The sequence below is a fragment of the Tursiops truncatus genome, chromosome 10 (genome assembly GCF_011762595.2).
Source record: "Tursiops truncatus isolate mTurTru1 chromosome 10, mTurTru1.mat.Y, whole genome shotgun sequence".
Lineage (NCBI taxonomy): Eukaryota > Metazoa > Chordata > Mammalia > Artiodactyla > Delphinidae > Tursiops > Tursiops truncatus.
Window position 1 is genome coordinate 64832966 of NC_047043.1, and position 27830 is coordinate 64860795.

Here is a 27830-nt window from a genome sequence, read left to right on the forward strand (position 1 = left end):
GTGCTTGTTTAACTGCTTTGGAAATGAGCAGACTTCTAGTGACCATTAAGTCTAGCAAGTTCTGGGTTCTCGGCATCTGCATTATCCATTGCAGGGTTTGCAATGACCCATCTATATTTAAGTTTTAAATATCATTAAACTAATATTGGGAGTTCCGAGGGTCACATACATTTACTTTATTCTGATGATAAAAGTTTTACATATATATGTGTGTGTATATATATATATATATACATATATACACTCCCCCATAAGTTGGATATTATATACAGATACATACATACATATGAAAATGTAGAAAAATATGTGTGTGTAGGTAGTCTATGGTCTGAATGCTTGTCTTTCCCCACAACCACCACCAACACCTATCCCCAAAGGTGATGATATTAGTAGGTGAAGTCTTTGGGTCATGAAGACAGAGCTGTCATAACTGGGATTAGTGCGCTTATAAAAGAGATCCCACAGAGCTCCCTAGACCCTTTCACCATGTGAATATACAATAAGAAGTTTGCAGCCCGGAAGAGGGCTCTCACCCAACCATGCTGGCACCTTGATCTTGGACTTCGCAGCCTCCGGGACTGTAAGAAAAACTTTTCTGTTGTTTACAAGCTACCCAGTCTGTGGTATTTTGTTATAGCAGCCTGAACAGACATAGGTAGGTAGGTAGGTGGATAGATAGCAAGATAGAAATAGAGATGAGGAGAGAGAGAAAAGTTACCCATTATTCTAAAATCCAGAAATTCCTACCTTTCCACCTATTGTCATGTTTTTAATTATCCAAAGAGTTTCCAGTGTCATCACTTAATGCCCTCGACGTAGAAGGATAAGCCATAGTTAGAACATGTTTAAAGATGCTTTTCCAAGGAAAAGATTTTCCAGTATATCTGGAGCTTCTGGTTTGAAATCTCTTTGACGTCCTTCTACTTATTCTTTTTTTTCTTTATTTTTATTTTATTAATTTTTGGCTGCCATTGGGTCTTAGTTTCGGCACGTGGGATCTTTTGTTGCGGTGCATGGGTTTTCTCTCTCTAGTTCTGGCGTGCGGGCTCCAGGGCACGTGGGCTCTGTAGTTCGCGGCACGCGGGCTCTAGTTGAGGTGCGCGAGCTCAATAGTCGCAGCGTGTGGGCTTAGTTACCCTGTGGCATGTGAGATCTTAGTTCCCTGACCAGGGAACGAACCCACATCCCCTGCACTGGAGGTGGATTCTTTACCACTGGACCACCAGGGAAGTCCCCCTTCTACTTATTCTTAAAAGATTTCTTTTTATTCAGAAAAAGAGTATTAAATGTGGTTTTCCACATCTAATATCTTCCTCTGCCTTGTCATGGTCTAATTATTCAATCTGTATATGTGACCTGAAAAATCAGTTCCACTAAATCTATATCTATAAATAATGCCAGTGGGCAAGTTATGCTAACTGGATACATAGAAATACCACCATATGACTGATGAGTGAGGGTCCAAAATATCTCTCTGAATTGCTGAAGGATCCCTGGTTCTTTCTGCCACAAATGTTGCACTTTTAGCTTTGGTAGTGGATTCATTTGTTCATTCAACAAATATTTACTGAGTGCATACCATGTGCCTGGCAGCAGTAGAGGCACTGGGGATATAGTAGTGAACTAAACAGACAAAAGTCTCTCTCCTTCTGGAGTTTACGTTCTAGTGAATGAGGGCGTGGACTCAAATTAAACTTAACTAGTTCAAATCCCAGTTCCACCACTATAGTTTGGAATCTATAGTGTGACATTTTAGTGTGACCTACTCTCTAAAACAAGGACAGTGATAATAGCTTTAAGTGAACGGCAGTTGAGCCAGCTAGAAGTGGTCAGATCCAAGATATAGTTTAAAGGTAGAGTCAACAGGATTTGCTGATAGATTGAGTGCGAGGAAAAAGGAGTCATGGATGACTCCAAGTTTTTTGTCCTGAGTAACTGGAAGCAGGGGGTTGCTAACTATGGGGTGGGGAAGGCTGTGAAGGAGACAAGGTTGGTTTTTGGCTGTGTTAATTTTGAGATTCTATTAGACGGCCAAGTAGTAACTGTTAAATTAACCCTGGAAGGACTTCCTGGTGGCATTAAGACTCCACTCCACAGTCCCAATGCAGGGGGCCCGTGTTCAATCCCTGGTCAGGGAAGTAGATCTCACATGCGTGCCGCAACTAAGAGTTCGCATGCCACAACTAAGGAGCCCACGTGCCGCAACTAAGGAGTCCTGGAGCCGCAACTAAGGGGCCTGTGTGCCACAACTATGGAGCCTGCCTGCCACAACTAAGAACCAATGCAACCAAATATTTTTTTTAAATCCTCTTAATTTCCATAAACCTCAATTTCCTTACTTGAAAAATGGATTTAATAACCACCTCATAGGTTATGAAATGAAAATAGAAATTTGTAAAGCATGTAGCCCAATCTAATCTAGCATTCAATAATGCAATAGGCGATCGACCTACATTCCTTCTCTTAAAGCCAGATTAAACGTGATGGTTTACACCGCGTCGGTGAAAGAAAACTGTACTCTCTAAGGCCCTTGTAGCAAAGCAAATAATTACTATGCCTAATAAAGGTAAAAGCTCTGATCCCTATCTGCAAAAGGCAGACTGGAGATTAGGCCTGGGTTTTGAAGAAAGGGAAATACGCAGGAAATTGACACAGGGCGTAGTTAAGTGACAGGTTGCCCTAGCGACCACACTCCCCAGCAGCCCTCGCGCAGCCAGACCCCTTCGCGGATTGGACACCTCCATAGGAAGCGTGTGGCGGGGGGAGGGGATAGGCGCGAGGTACTGTGGGTAGGAGACGGCCGTCGACGGAGGCGCCATTTTGTGAGGCGGCCGTACCCTGTTGGAATCCCTTGGCGCAAAACCGCTACTGCTGCTGCTTCCGTCCTTCCTGGGGGTGAGTGCAGCGGCCGCCCGTAATGACCCGCGGTTCTTTCTGTTGCAGCAGGCCCTGTAGAGCCTCCCTGTCAGCCGCGGGCGGCGGTCGATCAGCTCCAGCCGGATCTCTCGAAGGGCTACCGGAGGCATTGGAGAGCCGCACCCCTCCTCGCCGCTAGCGCTGTCAGCTTTCAGAGAGCGTTCTCCCGCCCAGCCCGAGGCCCGCTTCTTTCGGGCTCTGAGTGTGCCCCTGTCGGGACGTGTTTCCGACTACCCAGCCCAGCTGAGCATGAAGCCGTCGTTTGTCCCTCGGGTACTTCTCAGGGGCGCCCTGACAGTCTCCAGCCGCCATCGCCCCGCAGCTTGACCTGAATCAGCCCTCTCCGGAAAGCTGTTCGGTGAAGGCTGATCTGCGGGCTGGGAACCTCTTGGGGGTCGGGAGGCGGGTGTGCAGGCAGGAAGAGAAAGCCGGACTCCTGAGTTGGTCGCGCAGGCCGTGGCGCCGCCATCTCGGCCGCGACACCCCGCGGAGGTGGGTCCGGGCACTGCCCAGGCGAAGAGGGGAGGCATCAGAGATTCTGCCTAGGGCCTGGTTTCTCCTGGATGGTTCTCTTCCATTTATTAATTCAGCAAATGTTCGTTCAGCGCCTGCCTAGAACAGGCGCCAGGGACTGCTGTTAAGTAGTTTCTCGGACCGCGCACGCATCGAACGCAGTCTAGCTCTGTGATGTTTTATCATCGCCGGTGCGCAGCTGAGCCAGGCTGGCCACCTCAAGAACCTGTGATGATCATTGTTACCTAGGAATTAAGTCGTGTGGAGGTTTACCCTTGTTTGAGATAGCTTTGGATCAGCCGTTGCATTTTAAATGGAGTAGATTTTCAATCAACTCAGCATCGGGCTTCTGAAAGGTTTTAAGTTTTTCCTAAGTAATTTTTGAATTTCGTTTCGCTCCTTGTATTAATACACTTTGATTAATGTTTTAACGGTCAACGATCGCAATGGAGTTGCTTTGATTCAGAACACAGGGAGCTGATTGCAGCTGTGCCCTTTTTGCTTTGTAATCCTACAGCAGGAGCAGGGAAGGAACCTTCTGCTCGTATCCTTTTATGGGTTTGTTATTGAATGTGGAATCTAATATTTTTCACTGTGCTTCGCCTTCCTGCTATGCCCACTGTTAACAAAATGTTAGCTTGATTTTAATGTTGACAGTTGGTCCCCACTTCCCTCCCCACCCCCCCAACCTTAGATAATCACTGTTAATGGTTTAATGAAATTCCAATCTCAGTAGTGTTCCAGCTGTGGAACAGTTGACTTACATGATCTCTCAGACTTGCAGCAACCTATCTCTTTTGTCTCCTAGGAAAAACAAAATTTGAACCGTTTGGAGCAGTGTGCTAGATCTTCAGCAGGACAATGGGTTCAGACAAACGGTAAGTTATTACTGTTACATGCCTTTGATCTCAGCATTTCAATGGGGACTGAGCTATTTGTTAAAAATTGTTTATCAAACAAATATTTGAGTGTCTGTTTTGTATCTGGCGTTGCTGTGAGCACTTTCATGATACTTGCTCTCACAAGCACACAGTTTAATGAGATAATTAAAATACTGTGTGAACTGTGCTATGGTAAAAGAAGTTGAGGGTGCTGTTAGAACACTTAGGAACATGTGTTTTCTTGGAAACGGCCAGGAAAGCTTCCTGGAGAAAGTATTCTCTAAGGTGAAGCCTGAAGGGTAAGAAAGAATTAGGCAAAGGAGGGCTGGGTGGAATAGTAAGTCATGAGGGTTCCTGGTGTGGATAACAAACAGCCTCTGGAAGAAGCTAGGAGATCATACTGTCTGTCACTTTGCACAGTACCTGGGCTGTAGAAAGCAATCAGTGAATGCCAGTTCTCGTTATTGTCCCCTCCATGACAAGATGATCCAGATTTATAGAGCTGAGAAGCTTTGGACCGTGGGTTACATTTTTAAGAAAAAAAGAAGAAGAAAGAAAAACTGCTAAAGAATTAGTAAAGAATTAAGATGAGAGCATTTGACTCCTGTGTCATCTGTGGATTCTCCGACTCAAACCATTTGATTTAAACACACAACCTTTGTTTATACATCCAGCTGCCTCCTTAATATTGAGTCCAGTCCCAGTGATAGATCAAATTGATGGCGCACTGGGACTCATGAAGTGTTCATGTCACATGATATCATTGTTTTAATGCTTTGTCAGTACTCTGGTTCCAAACAAATTAACATTTACCGTTTTGGGGTCTCTCATCTACGTACTTAACATTTCAAAATAGTCCTAGGCTACTTGTTTCATTTGTTTCTTTTTATGAAATTTGTATACTCTAAATGAGGCCCTTATAAGCCTTCTCTTTGTCTTGTCCTTACATAGTAGTTTTATGAACCTGGTAAACAATTTATGAAAGAACTATTTATATCTGTGGTCAAATGGGTTTCAGCCTTTTGTTATTAGGTTTTCCTGTGAAGCCCAGTGCTGCTCAGTAATCAAAAATAAATCAGGGGCTTCCCTGGTGGTGCAGCGGTTAGGAGTCTGCCTGCCAATGCAGGGGACACGGGTTCAAGCCCTGGTCCGGGAAGATCCCACATGCTGCAGAGCAACTAGCCCCATGTACAGCTGCTGAGCCTGTGCTCTAGAGCCCGTGAGCCACAACTACTGAAGCCCATGCACCTGGAGCCCATGCTCTGCAGCAAGATAAGCCACTGCAGTGAAAGGCCCTCGCACCGCAGCAAGAAGTGGCCTCCGCGCACAGCAATGAAGACCCAACGCAGCCAATCAATCAATCAATCAATCAGATGTTATAGGAAATAATGTTCTCTGATGGTGCTAGTTATATCTAACAAATGAACTTGGTTAACTGCCTAATGGGGAAAAAAGACAGGTTATCCAGTTTGTTGGTCCATTTCTTAGTAGTGAGATACCCTTCAGAGTGGATGAGTCAGGACATGTCCTCCTTTGTAATTGAGTGAAATGCTAATACAGTTGACCCCTGAACAACATGGATTTGAATTTTGCAGGTCCACTTATAGGCAGATTTTCTTCAATAAATACAGTACTACATGATCCGTGGTTGGTTGAATCTGCAGATGCAGAACTGTGTATACCAGAGGGCTAACTGTGGGACTTGAGCATCCATGGGTTTTGGTATCTACAGCAGGTCCTGGAACCAGTCCCTGGCGGGAACAACTATAATTACATTCTTCCCGTCTAGATTGATCACTAAGATCTGAAATCAGGGATGAAAGGAGTGATGTGTAGACCACAGGCTTGGGAAAATGCAGGATGAACTTGGGCAGCTTGACTCTCTCAAAAATATTAAACCCATACATTTGATAGCTATATTTTTACATTTAGTATGAATTCCTGAAAACTACCTTTGTACTTAGGGATATAGCTGTTTTCCCAGTCATTGTCTTTGTAAATTGGAATTTGGTGATAAATTTTAAGGAATACACTGAACTAGTTGGATGTCTTGTAAACTGAGATGTGGGTTGTGTGTTTTTTCAACCATGTTTTCTGAAGGGACAAAATATGATTTACTGAAGAGTAAATGAAAATTATTTTCTGTGGCAGAGTGAGTAGAACAGAACGCAGTGGAAGATACGGGTCCATCATAGACAGGGATGATCGTGATGAGCGTGAATCCAGAAGCAGGAGGAGGGACTCGGATTACAAAAGATCTAGTGATGATCGGAGGGGTGATAGATATGATGACTACCGAGACTATGACAGTCCAGAGGTGAGTGACCAACAACTGTTTATAGAGTTGTTAGAATTATGAATTATATGCACAGAACCTCCAAGATTCTTGAAATAAGTATACCAAGTGTGGAAGTCTCTCAAGAGGAGTATTACATTCAAACTCTTTATTATTCTGAAATCTGAGTTGACTGTAACCCTCAAAGACAGACTGTGCCTTGTAGTCATAGAAATACTGGCCAGGGTTTACTTAGGGCTCACTATGCTCCAGGCACTCTTTTGAGCACTTGACTTACATGAACTCATTCAGGTCTCACTATAACCCTATAAGGTAGGTGTTATTCTCATTTTAAAGATGAGACAATTGGGGCATAATTATATACCATCCCTTTGCCTCAGAAGGTGTTTCTAAAAGTTGTAGTTTAACATTGTAGCATAGCTTTTTTCACATTTCTTTCCATATGCATTAGCTTTGTTTAGCAGTAATTGTGCAACCAGCATAATTTTGCACTGTTTTTTTTTTTCTTATGCATATAATCATCTTATTTTAACAGGTAATAGTGTTTCATTGTGTGTTGTTATACTGTTTGGTGAGTTGTTAAACCATTCTTTCTGAACTAAATGATTGTTGCCAGGTTTGGGGGTTTCTGTTCTTGTTTTTTTTGTTTTATGCTGTTTTAGAAGACACTGCAGTGAACATCATCATGGAGTTCTTGTATTATCTCTATTCCTAAAGATAAATTACAAGTGGAGAGACTGGATCAAAGGGTATAAATAAGTCCAGTGTGATTTGAATTACAATTTTCTTTATTGTAAATCAGAGAGAACGTGAAAGAAGGAACAGTGACCGATCCGAAGATGGCTACCATTCAGATGGTGACTATGGCGAGCATGACTATAGGCATGACATCAGTGATGAGAGGGAGAGCAAGACCATCATGCTTCGCGGCCTTCCCATCACCATCACAGAGAGCGATGTAAGGGGAACCAACAGTTCTAATGAGCAATCCAATAGGCACAATGAACTTTGAGCTTCTACCATTATTTTCTTGTGTTACTATATCTCAAGCTAATATCTAGTGAAATACATTTCTGTAATTAGGGTGGAGTTCTCTCAACTTGGTTCACAGATAGAATCATTTGTATTTAGGCTTTGAAGCTCAATGTAGAGTTTTCAGAAGAACTACAGGGAGCAGTTCTTATTCCTTCAATAATAGCTATTAGAAGGTAGCCAGTACGTTTTTATTGAATTGGTTACTTACTCGGTGAGGATGTATCTGTAAGAACATTTTATGATTTGGCCATCCTTTGATTTAATGGAAATTATATTATCCATTTGAAACTTCTTAAAAGCCTGTAGAAAAGCCTGGCTCCCCACTTCTCAGACTGGTCAACTACGGCCTTGGTGTACTGGGCACTGCCTGATTTCCAGTGGTATCTCTGATCCTCATGCATTCCTTCCAGCCACATCCACCACTTGCTTCTGCTGCAGGCCACTTTGAACATGTCCACTGTTCTACCAGTGTGCCTTTTTTTTTCTTCTTGAAGCCCTCTTCCCTTCCCTTCTTCCTTCCCTTCTTCCTTCCCTTCTTCCTTTTCTTCCTTCCTTCCTTCCTCCCTCCCTTCCTCCCTCCCTCCCTCCCTTCCTCCCTCCCTTCCTCCCTTCCTTTTCTTCCTTCCTCCCTCCCTCCCTTCCTTCCTCTTTCTCTCTCCCCTCCCTCTCCCCCTCTGTCTCTCTCTCTCCCTCCCTCCCTTCCTTCCATCTTTCATTTGGGAGGGCAGCTCTGTGCGGCATGCAGGACTTTAGTTCCCCAACCAGGGATCGAATCCATGCTCCCTACAGTGGAAACACGGAGTCTTAACCACTGAACCGCCAGGGAAGTCCCTGAAGCCTTTCTTGACCTACCAGGTAGAATTTCTTAAGTGTATCCCCAACCCTTGAATGCAGGAGGCTGCTCAGCCAATGTTGTTTGTGAAATGAATGATGTTTTGAAATACATTTATAAAACATGCATTATGCCAGTATCTATTGTCTTGGAGTATTCAGAGTAATATTCTGACTAATGTTTAGTGAATTTTAGAGCTAAAGATAAGTACTGAGTTCACACAGCCTTGGTCTTCTAAACATTGGAAGTGACAAATGTGAGATGGGATATTAGAATTAATAGTGGGTATTTGTGATCCACAGCACCCTTGCTACACTGTGTACTGCTATGCTATAGTGATGCAGAACCATGGATCCTGCCTCATAAAAGCTTAAGGATGAATAGCTAAGGTCAGCAGATAATGAAGACAATGCAGAGTAGAAAGGGGTAGGTGTTGGAAGAGGTCCTGTTGAAAGTGGTTCTGTGGAGTAACTCTGGAGGATTCTTTAAGGGAGCTGAGTTAACTGGTCGAGAGCACGGAAGAGCTCCAGGGAGGTTTTAGTTGAGTTGATTCTTGGGGGATAGAAATGTTTTGGTCTGGTGGAGAACTGAGGATAAGATGTGGACTGGCCCAAATCAGCTTGGTTTGACTGAAATCAAAAGCCTTTGGCAGGAGAGAGGTGGATGGGAAGGTGCTTTGGGGGCCAGTGATGGAGTCTTTGAAAGCCCAGCTAAGTATAAAAGAAAGCTACTGAGGTTTTTACCTGGTAACAAAAGCTATGTAGGTTAGAATGGTAGGGGGTGGAAAGAAGGCAGAGCTGAGCTCAGGTAGCAGCAGCCATGAGCATGTGGAGTAGGGGATACAAGAAATCTTGCAGGAGTCAGTTGAGGAAAGTTTACTTGTTGATCATACTGTTCCCTTGAGTCTTTTAGGCCTGTGGCCCTGGGAGCGTGCAGAAGAAGTGGGTGGCATGGGGAGAGCAATGCCTTAGCTGACTCTGGGGGCACTCCCTTCTGGTAATGAAACAAGATTGAAATGCTTATTTATTTCAGGCTTCTCAGAGAACTAGAAGTGCTTACCTTAAGAAGGCAGGTTTTCAAAGTAGACTTTCTGAGGTTGCCAAATTTTGTGCAGTATTTGTAGAAAATTTGCTTATTGAGATCTTTAAAACCTTTTAAAATTATAGTATTTAATCTTCTCCTGAATTTCAGTTTATCGCTTTCAGTATTGTCATTTTATTTTAGTTCCCCACTGACATGTGAACTCTTAGAGTAACAGTCTTTAGTTAATTATGTTACTATGTATGCACTGTATCACTATTTTTTAGAAACTGTTTTTAGTTACTCTGGTGACTGATTTTTTACTTACTGTGTTACCAAGCATGAACTTGAGTCAGGTGGTTGGCTCTGGCTCAGTGTAGTGCTTCTCATACATACTCTTTGTGAAAAAATAGTCGATTTTTCTTATATTTATGGTAGTTGCAGTCTATAAAGGCACTGGGGGTATGGAACCATGCTCTTAGGGGAAATACAAAGTTAGGTTCCTGTGAGCCTCTGGTCACAACATTTACATTAACTGATCAATATATGACCTTGTTTCGTGTGTATTCCTGTTTAGAGGTGCCTTATTTAATATATACTGTTGATTCATTAGCATTGAACTCACAGCCAATAGCACTGTAACTTATGTCTGAATGAAGCTTTTCTAATATATTTTCCCTGTAAGGGACATCACAGCCTTCCTTCTTGCATTAGGAACACTAGACAGCACTTCAGCACTGCACTTGGAGAGCCATTTTAAACAGTGAAATCACCAACAAAAAGTACAAAAATGTGAAAAACTTGGCACTAAACAGACTATGAGTAGGACACTTGTTTACAGTATGAAAGCTGAAACAAGGCAGAGCATCACCTCTGCCGGGAACACATACATCAGGTGACTCAAATTTTTTACTACTCTGCACGTGTCTGCAAATGGCCATGAAAGCACTTACAAGTATTGATTTGGAGTTAACGAATTTTAATGCGTAGGCAAATCCACAAGCGCAGAATCCCCAAATAATGAGGATTGACTGTATATAATCCTGCAGCCTTTACACGTAATTATGGAAAGTGGAGGCCACGAAGAATCTGTTTCACAAATTTGGCCCTGGTTTTCTCCCTGGGAGTATCGCTGCCTGGTATGATTGATAAAGAGACTAATGTATTTATTAATGTATTTTGCCTTTTGCAGTAAGGGTTTGATCTGACATCAATAACAAACCTACCAGCCAGAAGTCTTTCTTCAGGCCCAATTAATGTTTACTTTGATTAACTAGGAACCAAAGAACGTTATGAGCTTTGTTAATTTTCACCATTAATGTAAATGTAAGGAAGCTATTTCTTTAAGATATTGTGCAAAAAATATTTATCTTAAGGGAGTTCCTCATTTTTTGGCATTGATACTTGGTTGCGTACTTCAGAAGACAGTGACATATCTTCTGCATTTTTTAAATCTCATCTTTCTTTCTGGTCCTTTAGTACAAAGAACAACAAGATTAGACTAAAGGAGGGAGGCTTGAGGGACAGCATACCATGAGCAAGACTGTATATCACAAAATAAATAATTGTGCTTGAGGAAATTCCCAGTCAGCATATAAAGAATGCCTTCAAAGCTGTTACAGTACATCAGTTTCTATGAGAAGTGTTCCTTCTTTTATTCTATTTTTAGAATAATTACATTTTGATGATAGAAGTTAAAAGCTTGGCTAATTAAGCAGTTAATGTAATCCCTAGTCTTTGACCTCTCTTTAGTGTGGAATAGTTTGTGGCTAAAGCTTTAACTATAAATGTGTAAATCCCTGTCTGTGCAGATTCGAGAAATGATGGAATCCTTTGAAGGCCCTCAGCCTGCGGACGTGAGGCTGATGAAGAGGAAAACAGGTGAGAGCTTGCTTAGTTCCTGCTGTTCTGGTTCTCTTCCCCATTCCCACCTCAGTCCCTAAAGAACATCCTGATATCCCCAGTCTTCAAGCACATGAATTCAGAATGAAAGGTTTGCCATGGCTAAGGAATGTGACTGTTTGAAAACGATGTTAGAAAGCATCTGAGGACCTTTTTAAAAACTTTGTTTTTAGGGGCTTTTTTTTCCCTTCGGTAAGTAGTGATTTATAAACTCCTTGTTTGACTGTTTGTAGTCGGTTGCATGGTTACTTTTTAAGCGTGGAATCAAATCGAGTGGCATTTAGTTCAGGCGGCTTGGTTCCTTGCCATGGCAAAGTATCAAGAAGATCCCCAAGTCAAGTCACATTTGTAAAGCTGCTTCCCAATTGGCTTTGTCACGCAGTGTTGAAGCAGTGGGAGAGAGATTCACCTGTTATAAAGGAACTGACTAACACGAGTATCCCGTCTATATCTGAATGCTGTCTCTAGGTGTAAGCCGTGGTTTCGCCTTCGTGGAGTTTTATCACTTGCAAGATGCTACCAGCTGGATGGAAGCCAATCAGGTTGCTTCACTCACCAAGTCTAGATATTCATGAAAATGGAACAAGTCTGTACAATTAAAAAAAAAAAGGTTGAAGGAGTGGTTTGTTCCAAAGGAGTGACTTTAAAAAAAGAAAAGCTTTGTATATATTAAAATTGCTGTTACTAGAATAAATACAGTACCAAGCACTACGTTGCAGAATTTGCTCTGCCTTTAAACATGGCTACCTGGCAGGGCCTTGTTAACCACTGAATATTTGTCTGGTAGTTATCAAGACATCTTTAATATTCCCCTTTTCCTTACCTGATTATATTCCTATTATGTCCATTGAGAGTAATCTTAGATTATCCAACTCTCGATTTGACAGTGAAGAGAATATAATTGAAGTCTGCTACAGGCATTTTGTAAGTAATTTTTTATTTTGCTTGGAGACTGCAAGCCTCCTGGAGGCGTAACTGCTCAGTGGGTCTTCAAGGACTATATAAGGACCTAGTGGAATTTCTGAACAATAAGTCTGATGAGATTAGCCTGGGAGCTGGTGTCCTGCTGCTGTCTGATCTAGTTAGAGTGGCATTAACATTCTAATCTCCCTGAGAATGCCTTTTATAGTCTGTTCAAAGCAAATCATTGATGATTCTTTAAGAAGCATTAACTGAAGTGTTCTACAGTTTGTCAAGATAATGTTCAGTGCTTGGCACTTAAATAATGTTTTTTGCCAGAACTCCAAAGCACAGTATTGAATGCCTTAACCAACTGCATTCTGGGAAGTCTGCTTAACTCATTATGTTGCTTCTCTGCAGCATTTTATGATTTGTCACTCATAAATAAGAGTTATATTCTTTGATGATTTATTATCATTTATAACAAGACTCACTAATGAGGGTATCATTTTGATTGACTTGTTAGATTTTTAAACCTCTCATTTCCTTAACCCAGAGGTGACAGCCTGATCTTATAATGGTAGATCTTCATTCATTTCATACCATGGACACCATCCTAATAAAACTCAGGACATACACAAGCTTCATGTGAATCTGCTTTCTTTACATGACAGCATTTTTAATATGGTGGATGTATCAGAATGACTTGCTTGGGAGTTTAAAACTCCTAGGAAATTAAAACTTGTAAGACACTTAAAAATCTCCACAATTTTAATGTATACAAAGCTATGTTAATGTGTAATATTTCATTACAGTTCAAATTCACTCCAGAAATAAAAGGCCAGTAGGATTAGGGACTCAGTGATAGTTTGGAGTCTCCCCCAGCACACATCCCTCCTAGTGGGATGATCTGTTGACATATCTGCCAGCTTCTTTATTTTTGCTTCTTTACAACACAGTGAGTGGATGGCCTTCAGCTCTTTCCCTCTTGGCCAGACATGCAGTCTTGTCTTTAGATATTGCAGAGACAACATTCACAGCATGTCTTAACTCTTCCAGGATTTGCAAGAACCAAATTACTCAACAGTATGTATGTTTAGAGGGGTTAGACTCCTTTAAAAAAATTTGGATATCTAACCTCCTACTTAAATCTGTTCTGACAGTGTCAGAACATCCTGCTCCCTTCCCCTCCCCCCCAAAAAAAAAAGAAAAGATGTGCCTGTTAAATGAAGGCTCTTTGGGGGCAGGTGCTGGGTATACTCTTGGTAGAGTGATTCAGCTCGGAGTTTTTGACCTTTGAAAATTAAGTCCTTCTTAGTCACATGGTTGACTTGAAGGATGAGGTGGTATATGAACATTTACAAACTTTTCCTAACCCCCTGAAGAAACTTCATTGGCCTCCTGGTTACTCATCTTGAAGGAGAGTACCATCTATTTCAGTGAAAAACACATCTGTCACTCAGGACATCACGTGGTTGCACTTGGCAGGAAGAAATCTCATTTAGCTGTTTTAGAGTCGATGGCATTCAGACTAGTTCCTCCTGAGAAAATTGTAACCAGATTCCCTTTAAAAATGAGTTCCCCTCCCATTGTCCCCCAAAGGACACATCCTGAAGCAGGAATTTGAGGGAAGGGGAAATGTAAAGGCTTTCACTTTGCATAAGGATGGGGGACTGGGGAAAAAGTGAAGCGAAGCCCAAGGACACCATGCTAAGGGCTAAAGTAGGAGACAACCTCAGAACTGGGAGAGTTGTGTCTTCTGCTTTTTGAAATAGACTGTCACTCTCAGGCAGCCTGTCAATGATGAATGTTAGGACTTCTGTCTCTGCTGGAGACACGGCCTGGTGCATGTCAGCGTTTAGTGTGTGGCAGCTTTCTCAGCACTCCCTGACTCCGTTTACCTTTACTCCGCATCCCATTCTCTTACTGCCTATCTGAAGGATTGGATGGGCAGAGTATAGGTGGCGGTGGTTGGTCCTCCCCGTATGTTGTCCATTTAATTCCAGAGCACTGATTTTTCCGAAGTGTGCTCTGCCCTGGGAAAATGGACACATGTTCCTCACAATGGGAATAACTAATTACTTCTTTTTTTACAGAAAAAGCTGGTGATTCAAGGAAAGCATATTGCAATGCATTATAGCAATCCCAGACCTAAGTTTGAAGATTGGCTTTGTAACAAGGTAAGCATGCGTCCTTCCCAAATAGACAAAACTCTTTTGGGGTTTTGTTGTTTTCTATTTGTTTGTTTGATTGTCCAAACAAGGACATGAGTAAGTACACAATCACCAGCTTTTATCATAAGGTGATTTTTGTACTTTCTGACTTTCTTGGGTCCTCCTGAGTAGGTACTAAAGGACAGAATCCCTCAAACATGAGAGATTTTGTTTAAGATCCTGGTTCTAAGCCCAGTGTTTCAATTAAGATTTTAAGTTTATTTCACTTTATGGTTTCTTGAATTCTAGAGCTCTCAACTTTTGGCAATTTCTCTCTCTCTTTTTTTTTTTTTCTATTATTATTTGGCTGCATTGGGTCTTTGTTGCCGTGCATGGGGGCTGTTCTTCATTGCAGTGCGCGGGCTTCTCATTGTGGTGCCTTCTCTTGTTGCAGAGCATGGGCTCTAGACGCATGGGCTTCAGTAGTTGTGGCTCACGAGCTCTACAGCGCAGGCTTAGTAGTTGTGGCGCACGGGCTTAGTTGCTGATTCTTAACCACTGCACCACCAGGGAAGTCCTTATGGTGCTCTTCTGATATAAGGGAGAACTTTGCCAGTGGCTTGCTATAGGATTTTGGGGTGAACTAAAACTTTTCCCCAGCTTGGTAAAAATGGAATTCTACTTCAGAATACATCAAAATTTGTTTTTCTTGGGAGAATTCACATAGTAAAAGCATTCTAAATTTTTAGGTTAATATCCCTTTATCTTGGATACATGGTATCACTTTCTGCTTTTTTTTTTTGGTTGTTCCTCACTGGGACTTGCCCGTGGCCCTCTTGCTCTAACTTACCACATTGTTACTAGTAAGCCCGGCCTACTGTGAGAAATAACTAAGATAAAACTTTTTTTTTCCAGTGCTGCCTTAACAATTTCAGGAAAAGACTAAAATGCTTCCGATGTGGAGCAGACAAGTTTGGTAAGCACAGATTCAGCTGTTTGGGAATATGTATTAAACCCTGACTAATTGGATTGTCTGTGAACCTAAGGAAAAGTACAGGTTGTAGGGCATTTAAACAAGTAACCTATATATTTTCCTTAAACCTTCTTACCTTAGGTTAGGTAGATCCTGCTGATGATTGTGAGAGTACAAATAGTTCTTTTATGTTCCAAAATTAAGTCTGCTCGCCTTGTTTACATTCTGCATCTGCTTTTCTTTAGTATAGAGGTAATGTCAATCCTCCACTGGCCCAATTTTTGCATTCCCCATTTAAAATTCATGTCAAAATTAATGAGGTTTTACTATAGCCACAAATGGTTAAAAAAGAAAAAACAACTGCTACATTTACTTAAAATTAAAACTTCGGTATTTCAATGTATTTTTTATATTGGTTTGTTGTTTGTTTGTCTTCAGTTACTGATTCTTCCTCTTTCTTTCCTTTCTTGTAGACTCTGAACAGGAAGTGCCCCCTGGAACCACAGAATCAGTTCAGTCTGTGGATTACTACTGTGATAGTAAGTTCAAATGTAATCTCTTGGCCTTTATGTTGGAAATTAACCTCCATTTGATGTTTTTGTTCTCCTACCCTTTTTTATTTTATTTATTTATTTTGCCTTTATTTTATTTATTTATTTTTGGCTGGCGCTGGGTCTTCGTTGCTGCGCACGGGCTTTCTCTAGTTGCGGTGAGCGGGCTTCTCATTGCGGTGGCCTCTCCTGCTGCACAACACGGGCTCTAGGCATGCACGCTTCAGTAGTTTGGGCATGCAGGCTCAGCAGTTGTGGCTCGTGGGCTCTAGAGTGGAGGCTCAGTAGTTGTGGTGCACGGGCTTAGTTGCTCCGCAGCATGTGGGATCTTCCCGGACCAGGGCTCGAACCCGTGTGCCCTGCATTGGCAGACGGATTCTTAACCACTGCGCCACCAGGGAAGTCCCATCCTGCCGTTTTTTTTGTTTTGTTTTTTTCATCCTGCCGTTTTTTAATGAGGAGCAGTAGCTTCAGGTTACCTCATAAAAGATTGGTTTTTAGAATCTTCTCCATGTCAAAGTGTGAAAGATATGCAGTCAACTCTTGAACAACATGGGTTTAACGAACAATGTGGGTTTTTTCAATGAATGCTATAGTAGTACAGTATCCTCTGGTTGAATCTGGGGTTGTGGAACTACCAGTACAGAGGGCTGACTATAAAGTTATATACAGATTTTTGACTGCGTGGCTGGGATGAGGGTGGGGTCAGCACCCCTCATCCCTCTGCATTCAAGGGTCAAATATGCTAGAAACCTCCCAAAATGGATTTGTTTGTACTTGAACCTGCCTTGAAAAGCATTGGTTGTGGGAATGCATGTATCTGTCATCTGTCTCATTCACCTGCAGCAATCATACTTCGAAACATAGCTCCACACACTGTGGTGGATTCCATCATGACAGCGCTGTCTCCCTACGCATCCTTAGCTGTCAATAACATTCGCCTCATAAAAGACAAACAGACCCAGCAGAACAGAGGCTTCGCGTTTGTGCAGCTGTCTTCTGCAATGGTGAGATGTTCATTGAATCTTTCCTTTTAAAAGAAACTGAGATTTAAGAGGCAGATGTGGTTCATCCAATTGTGATACTGTGTGTAAGGCTCCTGGAGCCCAAAGTTCAAGACTTAAGAAATGACAGTTATTAGAGTGCTAAATTATAGGCTGATGACTTCAGTAAGTGGTAAAAATACCATATATACCTGTAGATAACTGAAGGCTGAGCCATAGTTTTGTCATTTCATCATGCTTTGTTTTAGACTGTTTCAGCATTTACTCTTTTAATAATACGGGATACCTTCATGTCCTGGAGGAAAGAGGGCTAATTTTTTTCTCATGATTTCATATCCGCAAATAACAATGAATTGCTATTCTTTTTTTAATATTTCTTTGACTGGGCTAGGTAGTAGCGAGAGATTTTCAGTTACGTGACAAAATTGTTTTTCTTCACATTCTCCTTCAGGACGCTTCTCAGCTGCTTCAGATACTACAGAGTCTCCATCCTCCTTTGAAAATTGATGGCAAAACTATTGGGGTTGATTTTGCAAAAAGTGCCAGAAAGTGAGTGGCTTCATTGTCCTTACTTCAAACCGCTGCATCTGCGTGCTTGTCCAGGGATGCTTTGCTAACTGCACTCAAAGCCCATGTTCTCTACATTGAGACACTATCCTTCCTGGTTGGCTGGGAAGGATACAGTTGTCTTCTTAGAGCTTATTCCCTCCTGTCTCAATAACCAGTTGCCAGAAAACTTCAGAGCAGGACAAAGAGAGACATGGCAGATGGGTTGAGAATAAGTGCTATGCAAACTGCTTCAAGATGGTGCAAACCCATCTGGATATAATTCTTTACTTCCAGAACAACATGCAGTTTCATGTATATAGAGCTTCATTCTAGCGACGTAAATTTCCCCTTTCTGGTGTCATTGCTTATCCAGCAGACACCTTATTAGATGGAAGGGTACAAAGGAGAATAGAAATACTACAGGGACACTTGCCCACTTAGGGCTTTGCCCATGGGAACCCTTCCTCATCTGAAATGTGGCCTTGTTGGCATTAGAGACCTTCCAACAAAGGCTGGAGTGAATTGCTGTTTTCTGGGTAGTGTGGCATTAGTGATTGGAAGCATACTGAGATAGAATCACATGATTGGATCATTGTGGTTTCAGAGACTTGGTCCTCCCAGATGGTAACCGGGTCAGTGCTTTCTCCGTGGCTAGTACAGCCATTGCTGCCGCTCAGTGGTCTTCCACCCAGGTAAGATGGAGGATCTTTTTGCTCAATGTAGTGTGGTGGCGTTGCCCGGATTCACAGAAGTAACCTCTCCAGCGGTGCTTGCCTTAGAAGCTCTCCAAGGACATTTTAAAAACTTGATGTCTGTGTTTCCTCTTCTTTTGATATTTTGTAGTCTCAGAGTGGCGAAGGAGGCAATGTTGACTACAGTTACCTACAGCCAGGCCAAGATGGCTACGCCCAGTATGCTCAGGTAGGTAGATATGACCAGCATCCAACTTCTGGTCTCCAGAGTGTGTCTGAGAATAGCAGCTTTAATGGTGGACTCTTCTACAGTACTCACAGGATTACCAACAGTTTTATCAGCAACAGGCTGGAGGATTGGAATCTGATGCATCATCTGCATCAGGTAATAAACTTCATATTCCCTTTATTTTTGTTTAAGCAAATACAATTGAGATAGAACTAGATGTTCTCAGTAGACCCAAATAAATCTATGAGGGCCATTTCCCTGCAAAACTTGGGGATAGGACACATTCAGCGTTGTCACCATGTGCCTAAGGTCCTAGGGGAATATTGGGATTGCTCGTGTACATCAGGAGCTGATAAGAAGCTCTTAGAGACCATGTGATGAGTGTTCATTCTTGGAATTCAGTATTTTCCCTGTCTGTGTTGTTAGGAATCATGGGTGACCATGTAGGTTCAGGTAAGCAGAAACGGTGTGGCCCTGCAGTCTGGTGTCCAGTCATTAATCAGAAGGGTCACTCTAAAAGCTTATGCTTCAGTTGTTGTTCTAGAATTGTAAAGGTGTGGCAGTTAAATCTATTCACAACCCCAGAGCAGATATGGAGACTTTCTTCTCTTCCTTCTTCTTAACCATCATACAGAATGTTTGACTTTGTGTGTCACATTCTAGCAGGATTATAAAAATGAAAATATCTTAGGTTCAAGAGTACTTATTGGGAATTAGGTTGTTAAGAACTGACGTATACAAAGATGCTAGATTGGGCATTACAGATCGGGATGTTTGGCTTAGAGTTCAGTGCGTTGGCTCTTCTAACTCCTGTGTTTATTATCAGGCACAGCGGTGACCACCACCTCAGCGGCTGTAGTATCTCAGAGTCCCCAGCTATATAATCAGACCTCCAATCCACCTGGCTCTCCGGTAATCCTGTCATTTTAGATACAGAACTGGTGACTGTTGGGGAAGCTTTGTGTTGCCATACTAGTATTGTCTTTGCCTGCTGTATGAGCTAGGATTGAATAATACACACACATTCCAGTCTCACTTCTCTGTCAAATATTATTAGATAATAAAATAATCTTGTGTATGTATTTTAAGTGCAAGATTCCAAACGATGTATTTATACTATGCATGTTTCGACTTGACCTTTAGGAAGAAAGTTGTCAACATGTGTTTTGATCAAGGATTGCCTTAGATCGTTGCTACAGTGGGTCTGTCAGGGGGCCCTTCCTGCTGGATGATTGCAGTGATTTAGTTCTCTTGAGAGACTTTACAGTTGAAATTATATTGAAGCTGCTGTTCTTTCCAGACTGAGGAAGCACAGCCTAGCACTAGTACACAGGCCCCAGCCGCTTCCCCCACTGGTGTAGTTCCTGGTACCAAATATGGTAAGCCAAACCTCATGGGGCTGTTGATAGTTGGAAGGTCCTAGTTGTTGTCTTTGTTTAATAAGAGTTCCTCTCCCTTTGTGGGTGTCAGAGGGACACTTGGGGATGTGAGAGAAGACCATTAAGGCCTGCTGCATCTCAGTGGCTTAGAATTTAAAGTAAAGCCAGTTTCTTACTTGGAATGACTGTATGCTGTATTTTGTTTTTTGCAGCAGTGCCTGACACGTCCACTTACCAGTATGATGAATCTTCAGGATATTACTATGATCCAACAACAGGGCTGTATTATGACCCCAACTCGCAGGTAATTTAAGGGTTAAAATGCATGTTTTGAGGTATAATGTACATACGGAAAAATGCATGAAACTGACGTACAGTTCTTGCAGTTCTTTGAATGTTTGCATGTATATGCGTTCATACATACACCAGCACTGAGATAAGAACGAGAGCATTCCTAGCACACTGGACATTCTCTGGTGCCTGTTGCTGTTCGGTCAGTAACCCCACCCGTAGCCACTATTCTTACTCCTAAACCATGGATTATTTTGTCAAGTTAAAATTTATAGTGACTGTTAACCTTCATGTAAAGACCTAGATAAAAATTTTAATTGTGATTTTTTTTCTTACTATATATTCTTTTTTTTAATTGAGATAAAATTCACCATTTTAACCATTTAGAGTGTTCAGTTCAGTGGTATATTCACAGTGTTGTGCAGCCATCATCACTATCTAATTATAGAACCTTTTCATCAACCTGAAAAGAAACCCTATGCCCTATATATTAAGCAGTCACTTCCTAATCCCGTCCCACCCCAGCAAATGCTGTCTGCTTTCTGTCTCTATGGATTTGCCTATTCTAGACATTTTGTGTAAATGGAATCAGATATGTGACCTTTTGTGTCTGGCTTTTACTTAGCAACCCTTTGTATTTTTGAGAATAGAAATTAGCAGATGTGTGGAGTGATATTTTATTTTTGGTAGTGTGTATAACTTTTAAAGAGGAAAAGCAACATTAACACTCCAAAAATAAACAGCTATTTATGACCAGGAGCTGTATGTATATATAGAACAGTTAAAATAAGTGCTTTTAACAGGAACTTGGCATTGAGAGCTTGTGGTTTCTGAGAGTCAGGTGTGAAGCTGTGTGGGACCTGCCAGGGAGGCTGAGCCTGTGCATGGTTCTTCCACTGCTCTTGCTTGTGAAGTCTGACCTTTCCCAGGCCATTCTTCTTGGCGGCCATAGAAGTTGTGGCTCCTGTGCCTGACCCGCACCACCTTCCCTGGAAGAGATACAACAGGCAGTCTCTCCTGGGTCCCTGTTGAGCAGGTAGAGTGAGTGATTGAAGAATAGGGAAGAGGAGAGATAACTGCTACCTATTCTCTGTTGTGGTTCTCCCCACAAATTTCAGATCAAGTTCCTTCACATGTCACCTCCTTCCAGGCTCCCGAGCTAGCCTCTTACAAACCTGTTTGGTTGCCTGAATGTCCACAGGCCGTGTTCTGTATGGTTGAACCCAACAATGAGATGTTAACTGGTTGTCATGGAGGACGTATGAGAAAAAGCTCCTCCTGAACCACCTGTTCTGGCCACTTGGTTTGTGTAAATGGTCTGTCTATGGAAAGGAGTCAGACGCGTTTCTCTTTGGGTACTCTCCAGGCCCAGGGATTAAGTTAATAGGAACTAGACTCTTGAAAAGAAACCACACTCTACTTTTGCCCAAGAGGTTTCACACCTCTTGGCTGGTTCATCATCCTCACCTACACCAAGGTGTACAGCACCTCTTCTCTACGTAGAAAATATTACTAGTCTGCAACATGCTTTGTTTTTATGTTTAGTTTTTTTGACAAAACAACTTTGATGTGGGTTTTTGACAAAATACTCCTTTAAGTTAATGGTTCAACACAGCAGAAATCTGCATTAATGGTATTTTTTTCCCAGTACTACTACAATTCCTTAACCCAGCAGTACCTGTACTGGGATGGAGAGAAGGAGACTTACGTCCTGGCTGCGGAGTCTAACTCCCACCAGCAGACAGGCCTACCTCCTGCAAAAGAGGGAAAGGAAAAGAAGGAGAAACCCAAGAGCAAAACAGCACAGCAGGTAAGGTCATGACCCAGCCAGCAGACCCATCTTTCTCTCTGGGATATTGGGCTTAATTTTTATGGTTTTTTTTTGTGGGGGGCAGGGGGGCGAGGCATTTATATCTGCTTTATTTGCATTCTTTAAAATGGGGCCACACATCTTATTTATATCAAGTTTGTAGAGCATTTTGCAATTTTTTAGTGTTACATATGTTGTCTGTCAGTTGCCTATGTACTTAGGGGAAAAAAATCCTGAAAGACTCAAAGACTTTTTTAATATTTATTTATTTGGCTGCATCGTGTCTTAGTTGCGGTACGCGGGATCTTCATTGCCGCGTGCAGGGTCTTTAGTTGCGGCATGAGGGATCTAGTTCCCTGACCAGGGATAGAACCCGAGCGCCCTGCATTGTGAGCACAGAGTCTTAGCCACTGGACCACCAGGGAAGTCCCTGAGATTTAGGTTGTATAAGGCTGTATGGGGTTTCCTGTGCCTTTCGGCGGTTAGAAGAATTCACTGAAGAGTTCCCTGTGATGGAGCAGCAAGAAGAAAAGAGTCATTAATCAGCCTGCATAGTGCAGGAGCCTGCATGAGTCCCAACTTCAGTCCAGGGAGGAAAAGTCGTTTATACAGGTAACTTCAATGGGAAGCTGATAGAGGCCATCCATAAAAACTATTTATGGAATTTAAAATACATTGACTTTTGAGACCTTTAATGACTTTGGTTGTATGTACCTCATAAAGGTAAGGGCAAAAGGGGTTTTGTTACAGTTTGTTACCATAATGCCTTGTTTTCATGGCATAGGAGACTATTTTCTAAGTTCCTCTACCTAAGTGTATTTTTTGTGATTGTTGTTTGACTTTAGATTGCCAAAGACATGGAACGCTGGGCTAAGAGTTTAAACAAGCAGAAAGAAAATTTTAAAAACAGCTTTCAACCTGTCAATTCTTTGAGGGAAGAAGAAAGGAGAGAATCTGCTGCAGCAGATGCTGGCTTTGCTCTCTTTGAGAAGAAGGTAACAGTAGCAGGAATGGCCTTACTTCATGAGGGGAACTTAGGTAAAATTTGAGGCTTATGGCGTGTTCTCTGTTTCCCAGGGAGCCTTAGCAGAAAGGCAGCAGCTCATCCCTGAATTGGTGCGAAATGGAGACGAGGAGAATCCCCTCAAAGTAAGGAAGTACCACCAGTTTAAAGACCATATCTGTGCTTTGTGTCTCACTTTGAAACTCAGCTGCATCGTGGCTAATGTGATTTCTACTTAATTGGTCCCTGTCAGTGGGTATTTGGAGCAGCTTCTGCACATAGAATCCATGTTCAGGGCTTTGCTTTCCCTGTGTGAGAGCTGGAGAGATGGAGCAGGGAATGAAGCCCGAATTCCTGAGCTCAGTTAATTGAGTTTTATTGCATTTGCAAATAGAGAGTTTTAACAGACTGGAAAGAGAAAATTAAGATAAGAAAAAAACGGATTTTATTGGTAGATACTAATGTGGGTAGGCTGTTACTCTGATCTGTTGTATTTGGGGTTTTCAAATATGGTCAGCAGTTTGAGAACAGCCATCCAGGAACTCTTCTTGGGGCCCCAAGAGGGTTGGTGCCAGGAGGCTCTCGAGCCCAGCACTGGAGGACCTGGCTGCTCCACTCAGTACGGGTAATGCGTACTCTCAAAGTTTGGATTAGGCATTACTTTTAGCCATTGCTATCTTCCTGTTGTACATTTCCAATGACCCACCCTCCTTTTGTCCCTAGAGGGGTCTGGTTGCTGCTTACAGTGGTGACAGTGACAATGAAGAGGAGCTGGTGGAGAGACTTGAGAGTGAAGAAGAAAAGCTGGCCGACTGGAAGAAGATGGCCTGCCTGCTCTGCCGGCGCCAGTTCCCAAACAGAGACGCCCTGGTCAGGCACCAGCAGCTCTCAGACCTACACAAGGTGGCCATGCTTCTCTGAGCTGATCTGAGGCAGGGAGGGGAGGCAGCAAGATGCTGTGAGTGCCCTGACAGTAGTGAAGTTTCAGTAAATACCTGTATTAAATGATTGCCTTTTAGAAGGCTGCTCCTGATTATAGTATGTTCTAGATTATAGAGTGGAAAGGACCGTGGCAGCTCCATATGCACCGGGATCTGGCTTTCATGCTGTAGTGTAGTGAATTAGACTTTGACTCTTAGAATATAATAGATACTGGGGCTTCCCTGGTGGCGCAGTGGTTGAGAGTCCACCTGGGGACACGGGTTCGTGCCCCGGTCCGGGAAGATCCCACATGCCGCAGAGCGGCTGGGCCCGTGAGCCATGGCTACTGAGCCTGGGTGTCCGGAGCCTGTGCTCCACAACGGGAGAGGACACAACAGTGAGAGGCCCGCGTACCGCAAAACAAACAAACAAAAAGAATATAATAGATACTGATAATGTTGTGATATCTCAAATTAGGTGTGAATTCTTACTGTCTGTAAAATCTCTCGTATAGCAAAACATGGACATCTACCGACGATCCAGGCTGAGCGAGCAGGAGCTGGAAGCCTTGGAGCTGAGGGAGAGAGAGGTGAATGGGGGTCAATGTGCCGCTAGAGTGTCTTGGGGTAACTGCCTTTGGCTTTTATTTGTAGCACTTGTTTCAGGTCCCAGGGACAGGGTAGGATTTGCCACATACCTGTCACCTGGCCATTGTGGCTCATGTAGACTGGACCCAACTCTGTGCGCTTTGTGAGCCCTGTACTGACGCTTAATGAGGGTGCTCGAGGCTGCTCACAAGTCCTGAGTGCCAAATACTTGCTGGTGAAGTATGCTGGATTTTAGCAAGGAGAGAGTGAGCTCATTTGGCCTGGCCAGGGAAGCCTTTGTGAACAATGAGAGAAGCTTCAAATGAGGCCCAGGGAACAGCAGGACACAAGATGATTGCAGGTGATGTGGAAGGAAGCAGTGGGCAGGAGAAACTTGTGGGGCCACTAATGGGCAGTCATTTGGTAGTTGACGAGGCAGGTTGAGAGCCAGCTGGGCAGGGTTTTAAATACAAATAGAGGCCTGTGGGTTAGAGATGAACCAGTGAGCAAGTTACTTGAAATTTCTCACCCCAAGATAATATCTGTAGTTAGGGCTTTTGCTTTCCTGTTTTTTTCCACTGTTTATGGTGCCGTCTCTCCAGGGACTGTAGAACAGGTCTCTGGAAGTCTCCTTGGCTCTGTCTCCCTGGAGGTGGGCCTGTCCAAATGCTGAGGGGTACAGCAGCTCTGCCCTCCTCTCCCTCGAGGACCTTGGCAAGCTGTGCCCACGCCCAGCAGGCTGGTTGAAGAGCTTGACAAGAGGTGACTCGTTAAATAAAACTGGTTGTTGTAAACATAGTTCTACCCCAGGTTCCACACACAGTTCATCTCTACAAACCTGCCGTTTTGGGTATGACTGAGTGCAGCGAGGGAGACAGGGCATGTGGTATTTGAGAGCACTCTAAAAGGCCAAGCTCCAGATGAAGAAAGCACTTGAGGTGATAATCTTGAAGTGTGGGTGCATGAGACTGCTACAGATTGAAGTCTGAATATCTCTAACCATGTTTGTTTTCTCACATAGATGAAATACCGGGATCGAGCTGCAGAAAGACGGGAGAAGTACGGCATTCCAGAACCTCCAGAACCTAAGCGCAAGAAGCAGTTTGATGCTGGCACTGTGTATGTGTTGTGCACATTTTCCACTTTGTGAGCCGGGGCTCTGGCTTTTTAAGTAACTGTGTGTTTGCCACTGGCAGGAATTACGAGCAGCCCACCAAAGATGGCATTGACCACAGTAACATTGGCAACAAGATGCTGCAGGCCATGGGTTGGCGGGAAGGCTCAGGTTTGGGAAGAAAGTGTCAAGGCATCACAGCCCCCATTGAGGTAAGCAGTGGCTTGCAGGCTTATCCCAGAGATGAGATGCAATTGAAGAACCCAGAGGACCTAGGACCCAGTGGGAGTTGTCTTCTCTGCAGCCCTCCCATATTTCACGCTCCTTTTAAGATGTCAGTTGGAAGGAATGGGTGTGGCACCCTACTTGATTTTTCTGGTCTTTTGGTATCTTTGGGTAAAACCTACCTTCTCCTAAGGGCTGTGTCTTTCCATGTCCTTTGTTATAAACAAACCCTAATTTAATACCAATTCAGACCCGTGTAGCTTAGATTGGATTTTTAGAAAGGTACTGTGCTTTAATTTCTAAGTGATTTTGCTTATGTATAAAACAAATTATAATTTAGTAGGATTTCCATCCATGATAAGAAATCTTTTACTCAGATCTCAGGAGCAGAGGCCCTCAACCACTGGCCTTCTAGACAAAAGCACCGCCAGTGATTGCTCCCTCTCTGACCCGGTAACATAGCTTAGGTCAGACTCTTACTGTTGATTTGTGCAAGTGAGTTCTGCTGACTTCAAGCTGTCCTGCTGTGATCTGTGCCCAAAATTACCAGAGCTTCCCTGGGCTTCAGTGCAATGCTTTGTGCTTTGGGGCCCTTACAATGCTTGCTGAACAGGCATAGGAGTAGGGGAGGGTGTGGTTCTATCTGCCTGTCTCCCTTACCTATTTGATCCCTTCAGTCCTTAAACCTACTCCAGGTCTCCAATATAGAAATCCATATCTTCATTTAAAACTTCCTCTCCTGTCTTCCAGAGGGTGGTCCAGCTCAGTAGGGAGTGGGTTAGATAAGGGAGAGAGGGAGCCGTCCACACCCTACCTGCCAGCTGCTGACAGCAGTTTTATCCCCCCCAGGCTCAAGTCCGGCTAAAAGGAGCTGGCCTAGGAGCCAAAGGCAGCGCATACGGACTGTCTGGTGCAGATTCCTACAAAGATGCTGTCCGGAAGGCCATGTTTGCCCGGTTCACTGAGATGGAGTGAGACTCAGAGAGGATGAGAGAGAGAGAGAGAGAGAAAGAGAGAGAGAGACAGATATGACAAGGAGCTCCAGAGAGCACAAGGAGTGCTCCATCTCTTGAATTCACTCTGACCACCTTTCTGTTTAAGGGCATGCCTTGTGCTGTTAATAGTTTTTAGGGCAAACCACTTCATTCTGCAAGGTTCTCCCACTTAAAGGAGTTCCCCTCATATGGATTATCTGGTGAATGGCCTGCCTTCCTGCCAGAGGGCTCGTGAGCTGGCCAAGGGGACAGTGGGTCTTTTATACTTCAGTGTACATAGTGTAATTGTAGTGTGTTTTACATGTGTAGCCTATGTTGTGGTCCATCAGCCCCTTGCATTCCTAGGGGGTGTTGAGATGCCCTAGGGTGGTATGTAACACCAAAGCCGCCTCTGTCATTTGTTGTGCTGTCTTTTCTCGGCAAAAGCCTTGTGTATATTTGTATATTACACATTTGTACAGAATTTTGGAAGATTTTCAGTCTAGTTGCCAAATCTGGCTCCTTTACAAAAGAAATACCTTGAAAAATGTGTGTCTGTGTCTCTTTATTCTTGGGGTGATGAAGGAAGTGTGTGAAAATTCATCATGAAAACTCCATCATAACTGAGTCGGCTTTTCCACTTCCTTACTTTGTATAGGCCTAAGTGAGTGCGAGAACTTGGGCTTCTTCACTTTTCACAGACTATATCCTAGACCTGCGGGGGGTAGGCATGTTACTGCTCTGTGAGGAAGAGCCTCCCTGCTTTTGGCCACAATACAGGCAACCTCTGCTGAGGTGGAGGAGCTGAGAGGCCATCTCTCTCCCCCGAAGCACTCTACTTCTCCGCTGTCATCTCAGCTGCTGAGGGACGTTGCAGGGTTTTCCATTCAGGGTGGTGTCATCCAGTCCTTGTCATCATTTGGCCAGCAACACCATGCTTGACAAGAGCAGGAAGCGTGTCTGAGTCTGAGGCTGTTCCCGGGACCAGATGTGGTGATGGGGTACCTATGCTGCCCATCTAGCTGAACTGAGTGCTTGGGCTCCCTGTTTGGCATTTAGTCAGGGAAGGGGAACTTGTTC

The 27830-nt window shown here is 43.2% G+C and overlaps 1 protein-coding gene across 9 annotated transcripts; it reads left to right on the forward strand.

Annotated features, from left to right (window-relative positions):
• The first annotated feature begins 2767 nt into the window (after positions 1 to 2767).
• RBM5 (RNA binding motif protein 5) lies at positions 2768 to 27300 on the forward strand. 9 transcript variants are annotated; one of them, XM_019931728.3, is made up of 26 exons: positions 2769 to 2895; positions 4238 to 4307; positions 6462 to 6627; positions 7409 to 7564; positions 11305 to 11374; positions 11864 to 11937; positions 14392 to 14475; positions 15364 to 15424; positions 15895 to 15960; positions 16819 to 16979; positions 17428 to 17525; positions 18130 to 18217; positions 18369 to 18446; positions 18530 to 18602; positions 19273 to 19358; positions 19747 to 19825; positions 20038 to 20129; positions 21765 to 21926; positions 22772 to 22921; positions 23004 to 23075; positions 23653 to 23832; positions 24365 to 24439; positions 25459 to 25556; positions 25634 to 25763; positions 26154 to 26243; positions 26626 to 27300. In XM_019931728.3, the coding sequence occupies exons 2-25, from the start codon at positions 4291 to 4293 to the stop codon at positions 26208 to 26210; spliced, it is 2373 nt and encodes a 790-aa protein (XP_019787287.1). In that variant the 5' UTR covers positions 2769 to 2895; positions 4238 to 4290; the 3' UTR covers positions 26211 to 26243; positions 26626 to 27300. The 9 variants fall into 9 exon arrangements, 7 of the variants coding, with proteins under 7 accessions (XP_073667242.1, XP_019787287.1, XP_019787286.1 ...); XR_012334620.1 differs by having other exon boundaries at positions 25634 to 26243; positions 26626 to 26773; XM_019931727.3 differs by having other exon boundaries at positions 26154 to 27300.
• Positions 27301 to 27830: the final 530 nt, after the last annotated feature.